This window comes from Arachis duranensis, chromosome 10 (genome assembly GCF_000817695.3).
Source record: "Arachis duranensis cultivar V14167 chromosome 10, aradu.V14167.gnm2.J7QH, whole genome shotgun sequence".
NCBI lineage: Eukaryota > Viridiplantae > Streptophyta > Magnoliopsida > Fabales > Fabaceae > Arachis > Arachis duranensis.
In genome coordinates this window covers 32,485,471-32,491,682 of record NC_029781.3, presented here as the reverse complement: position 1 = coordinate 32,491,682, position 6,212 = coordinate 32,485,471, and the positions used below count along the sequence as shown (strand labels likewise).

Genomic DNA, 6,212 nt, shown 5'->3' with positions numbered 1-6,212 from the left:
AAGATAGCCCCCACAAAGATCAAGACCCATTCACCAAAGAGATCATGAAAGCTAAAGTCCCAAAGGACTTCAAAGCTCCCGACATGACCCTGTACGACGTCACATTAGACCCAAGCCATCATCTTAGCAATTTCAGAAGCAGGATGTATCTCACGGAGGCCTCAGATGCAATCCGTTGTAAAGCTTTCCCAACCACTCTAACTAAAATGGCAATAATGTGGTTCGACAGTTTACCTCCAAGATCAATCACAAGTTTTGACGTCCTTGCTAAAAAGTTCCTTGCCAGGTTCTCCATCCAGAAGGATAAAGCCAAACATGCTCCAAGCTTGCTGGGAATTAAACAAGGAGATCCGGAAAGCCTTCACAGCTACATGGAAAGATTCAACAAAGCATGCCTTGACATACGAAGTCTTCCAACAGAAGCGGCCATCATGGGACTCATCAGTGGCCTAAGAGAAGGACCTTTCAGCTACTCAATATCCAAAAAGTACCCAACATCTTTAAACAAGGTTCAAGAAAGGGGAGAAAAATATATCAATATGGAGGAGAACTCCCGATTGGGAAACAGCTCAAAAACCGGATTCTCTTAACCCACCACAAAACAAGGATAAAGAATCTGGGAAGAAAGAAGACCAACCCACTGAGAAACCTATCTATTGTGAATGTCTACCAAGAGATATGCAACACTAAAAAGATTGATTTAAGAGATTTGCTCGATGGTCTAGATTTTCTTCTTATAGAAAAGAATTACTTCGTTGTAAGCATAGCTCCAAACCAACAAACAATTCTCCCAATCAAAAATTTTGAGTTGTCACATGTACAAACCCTAAATTAAAATTAACCGGATATTTGGACTCTAGGTCGTCTCACAAGGATTGCAATAAAGTGTATGCTTATTGGCTATGAAGAAACATGGGGGTTTAATTTTGTATTTTTGCAGCAAAATAAATGGCAAGAAAAGTAAATCAAGCAAGTAGCTAAAGAAAGCAAGTAATAAAGGAAGACATTCATGGCAAGGGTTGAGATCATAGGCTTTCTATCCTAGTCATACAATGATTAATTCATCTCATTTAGTCAACTCCAACATTGGAAGAAGGTGTAAGTTATCTTCCATGAGTGAATGTCAAATAAGACTAATCAATCATATTACAATGATAACAAGAATTTATCTTATTACGTCATCCCTGAAGATGAAAGAAGGTATCATGTTATCCTCATACTCAGAGAAAGTCTAATAAGACTAGTTAACCTCAATCCAAATGTACTAATCCACTCACTAATGGAATTAGCAAAAGATTAGAGTCACTAGAAATCATATTAACTAACAATTCTAGATCACCAACTTTAGTTGGGTTTTCATGACTCAAGATTGCCTAATTACTCTTTCCAAGCCAAGAATGCTCAAAGTCTACTCTAAGGCCCAACCAAACATTTTGTCAAACACTTGGTGGGTGTATAAGGAAAGCATGGTAAAGTGCAAGAATAGTAAATCTATCAACTACCAATTGCAAGAAAATTAAATTCACAACCCAATTCAATAATAAAAGAAACAACAAACATTAAATTGCATTAAAAAGGGATCCAAATCCAACAAGAGTTCATTAACATAAAAGAGAGCATAAAAGTAAAATTAACATCACAAACTAGGACAATGAAGGTGTAGAAGCAAAAATTCATAAAAGAAATAAGATGAAAACCTGAAATCAAAGCTAAAACTAAGAGAGATTAACCTAAGAACCCTAATTCTAGAGAGAAGAGGGAGCTTCTCTCTCTATAAACTACACTACATGATGCTCATGCTACAAAAATTGCTCCCCCCTTTGCTTGGGCTTCAATTTTGCATGAAATACACTCAGAAACAGGTTGGAATTGGGCCTGGGCTGCTCAGAAATCACCCTCAGTGCTTTGCCCTTAATTTGAGTCACGTGAGAGTATCGGCACGTGCGTGCCATGTGCGCGTACGCGTCGATTGGCTATCTCTTCATCCACGCGGACGCGTCATGTACGCGCACGCGTCTCTATGCGAAATCACTTTTACGCGTGCACGCCTTGTACGCGTGCGCGCCCATTGATGCATTCCCAATTCTTGTTTCCTCATGCATTCTCCACCTTGCATGCTTTTCTCCTCATTTCTTCCATCCAATACTTGCCTTATGAACCTGATATCACTCAATAAACACATCAAGGCATCAAATGGAATTAAAGTGAGTTAAAATCACCAATTTAAGGGCCTAAAAAGCATGTTTTTACACTTAAGCACAATTCATGGGAGAATTATAAAACCATGCTATTTTATTGAATAAATGTGGGAAAAAGTGATAAAATCCCCCAAATTAAGCACAAAATAAACCACGAAAGAGGGGTTTATCAAAGATCCTGCCGCCTCGCCCAATTAAACACAAAAGAGAAGAAAGGGTGAAGAGGTCGAAAGATTTAAACGTCCACCTCACACCGAGGAGATCGGACAAGTTGACTGTCCACGCGTACGCATGCATGACGCACACATGTGGATTGAGGATCAGCGTTCACCAACAATGAACGCTATGTTCACTTGGAGTGAATGCCTGCGATACTTTCAGACTTTGAATTTGAAGATGGGCATCGACGCGCACGCGTGCATAACGCGCACGCGTCGATGTGACAAAGTAGTGATGGGCGCATACGCGTACATGATGCTGAGGCGCGGAAGTGAAGTTTTATCATCCACGCGCATGCAAAAAGGATGCGTACGTTGATGATTGGATTTTTGATGGTATAGAATTTCACAAATGAATTCTCATTGCAAGTATAGTTTCTAAACCAATCAATAATCCTTTCATACAAAAAGTTGTTTGTCACTAGTACAAACCCCTAAAATTTATAAACCGAAGTATTCAAACCTCGGGTCGTTCTCCCTATGAATTACAATAAAGTGTCTTGTTATTGGTTGTGAGTTATATTTGGGGTTTTTGTGATTTTTAGACAAGAATTATAAATGGCAAGAAAAGTAAACTAACAATTATAAAAGGCTCTTGGTAAGGTGTGAGAACTAGAAGTCCTATCCTAGTTATCCTTCTCAATTGTGATGAGAATTGTTCATTGCTACCACTTAGTTAACCCTTACTAAATAAAGGAAAGTCAAGTGGATGAATTGACTTGAGCCACAAGTCCTAGCCAACTCCCAAGGAAAGACTAGCTTTAGTGCACTCCAAACCAATTAGCAATCTCTCCAATTATCAATCAACAAAGGAATTAGATAACTCAAGTGTCACTAATTACTCTACCTAGGCCAAGAGGAGCAAAATCTACACTATATCTAGAAGAGGCATTTCAACAAACACATAAAGTGCAATAGAAGTAAACATTATTAAATGCAAGAATTAAAGGAATCTACAACTACAAAAACAAGAGATCAACAATAGAAAAGCAAAGAAGACATATTTATTATGAATTACCTCTTATTGAATTGGAAGAATGTAGAAGGAACAATACTAGATCTACAACAAAATATAAGAACAACATAAAGGAAATTACAACAAAAGAATATAAGAAGATGAATGTAGCAACAAAGAATTGAGAGATAGAAGTGGAAGAAAGCAAAGACTAAAACCTAGATCTAAGAACTAACCCTAATCTTAATCCTAATCCTAGAGAGAAGTGAGAGCTTCTCTCTCAAAAACTAACTCTAAACTAATCCTAATGAGTGTGAATGATTGGAATCCCCCTTTGCTCTTCAATCCTTGGCTTTAAATAGCATTTCTGGCGCCAAAGTTAGTTGAGATTGGGCCCCACAACCCTTGAGAATTCGTTGGTCACGTTTTCATTAAAAAATCATAAACCAGCATCGACGCATACGCGCACAGCACGCGTACGCGTCCATGGGGTGATTTGCAGGTGCGCGTAAGCGCCAGGTGCGCGTGCGCGTCCATGGGAGAGTTCAACTCCTTTGACTTTTCATGATTTCTCCACTTGCATGCTTTCCTCTTCACTCCTTTGATCCATTCCTAGCCCTTTTCAATCTGAAATCACTAACAAACATATCAAGGCATCTAGTGAAATCAAAGGGAGATTAAAACCATCAAATTAAGGGTCTAAAAGCATGTTTTCACATCTAAGCACAAATAAGGAGACAATCACAAAACCATGCTATTTCATTGACTAAATGTGGGTAAAAGGTGATAAAATCTCTTAAAATCAATACAAGATAAACCGTCAAAACGGAGTTTATCAACCTCCCCACACTTAAACCAAGCATGTCCTCATGCTTAACTAAGAATGAAGTAAGGGTATGGCATTTATTCAATGGAAACTAACTAATGCAATCTACCTATATGCAACTATCTAGATGAATGCAATTGCTTGGTCAAAATAAATCAATTCCCAAGAAGCATATATGCATAAGGGCTAAGGACTAGCAAGCCTAATCTACAATTGAATTGAGTTATTAAATATTTTTACAAACTTGCATGAAAAGTGATGATTATAGGTGGAAGCATGTAATTGAGCATCAAACCCTCACCGGATGTGTTTGCACTCTATTCGCTCAATTGTTTAGGGTTGATTCACTCAATTCTCTCCTAATCATGCTTTCCAAGATTTGTTTTTTTTTTCATCTAACAATCAACATATATTTCATGCATGCATACAATTATCACGAGGACTTTTCATAGGTTGTAATGGGGCTAGGTCAAGGTAGGATGCATATTTGGTTCAGTGAGCTTGGAATTTGAATCTTTGATAAGCTTATACTTCCCACCTAACCTATGACATCCTATTTAATTAAGTTCTAACCTAACTACCCATTTTTCACTTTTTTTTTCATATACTCATGCATTTTCTTTTCATTTCACAACACTTATGCATTGACCCTTATTGGGCTTGCTTTGGGGCATTTTGTCCCCTTTTTATTATTTTTTTCTTCTTTTTCTTTCTTTTTCTATTTTTTCTTTTCCATATTATTTTTCTTTTTTCTTTTGTTTTTCTCATTTTTTTTCTATATACAACAGCATCAATACATAAGGTTTTACATTTGATCAATACATGAGCATGTGCCCAATTTCCAATATTTCCAATAAAAATACAAAACTACCCTTTGTTTCCACCCAATGTCCCAAGGTTCCCACACTTTAATGATACTCACACACACTAGCCTAAGCTAATCAAAGATCCAAATTAAGGACTTTTATTATTTTCCGCTTTAAGGCTTGTAATGTGCTAAAATTAAGAACAAGTGGGTTAATCGTAGGCTCAAATTTGGCTAACAATGGAAGATAAAAGGTAAGGCTTTTTGGGTAAATGAGCTAAATGAAATGATGTCCTCAATCATATAAATGCATAAATACACAAAATAATGGACATAAAGAATCAGACAATTCAAAGATTACAATCATACAAAGAGAATAATGCACACAAGAAGGAAAATAAGTGGTTATAAGATGTAACCACATCATTAGGCTCAAGTCTCACAAGCTTGTGTTCTTAGCTCAAAACATGATCCATAATATATATAATTCAAGCAAGTTCTATGAAAAGTTTTAACTCAAATCAATTGGTGTGCCATATAGATAGAAATCTTGAGAAATTTTCATTATTTTGACTAAGCTTATTGTGTATATATATGCAAAAATAAGAAAATGCAACAAAAATCCTAAAATCTTAGAATGAAATGCAAAAGTGTTGGGATTAGAAATTTGTCACCCAAAATCGCCGACCGGTCGGACGACCTCCCCACACTTAAAAGTTTGCACCGTCCTCGGTGCACTTAAAGATGAGTGGTGGACGAAATTGTGATCATCAATATTGGCTCTTTGGCATATACACAAAAACTATTGTGGCTCTTGGTTAAGTTCACAACTCCGTTCAACTAACCAGCAAGTGTACTGGGTCGTCCAAGTAATAAACCTTACGTGAGTAAGGGTCGATCCCACAGAGATTGTTGGTATGAAGCAAGCTATGGCCACCTTGCAAATCTCAGTCAGGCAGATTAAAATGGTTTATGGGTTTTCGAAAATAAAGATAAGAAAATAGAAACAATACACGAGATAGAAGACTTATGTAGATTCATTGGTGAGAATTTCAGATAAGCGAATGGAGATGCTGTATGGCTCAAGGACGCCTGCTCTCCTACTGCTTCTATTCAATCCTTCTTACTCCTTTCCATGGCAAGCTTTGTATAGGGGTTCACCATCAGCTGTGGCTACTTTCAATCCTCTCGGGAAAATAATCCTATGCGG

General features: G+C 37.3%; 1 protein-coding gene across 1 annotated transcript; it reads left to right on the top strand.

The window, feature by feature from the left end:
- The first annotated feature begins 206 nt into the window (after positions 1-206).
- LOC107470008 (uncharacterized) lies at positions 207-590 on the top strand. Its single transcript, XM_016089395.1, has one exon. The coding sequence runs from the start codon at positions 207-209 to the stop codon at positions 588-590; it is 384 nt and encodes a 127-aa protein (XP_015944881.1).
- The last annotated feature ends 5,622 nt before the right edge of the window (positions 591-6,212 follow it).

Bases quoted from the DNA above. Each gene is read 5' to 3' on its own strand.
- LOC107470008 (XM_016089395.1), top strand. From the start codon at position 207: ATGGCAATAATGTGGTTCGACAGTTTACCTCCAAGATCAATCACAAGT.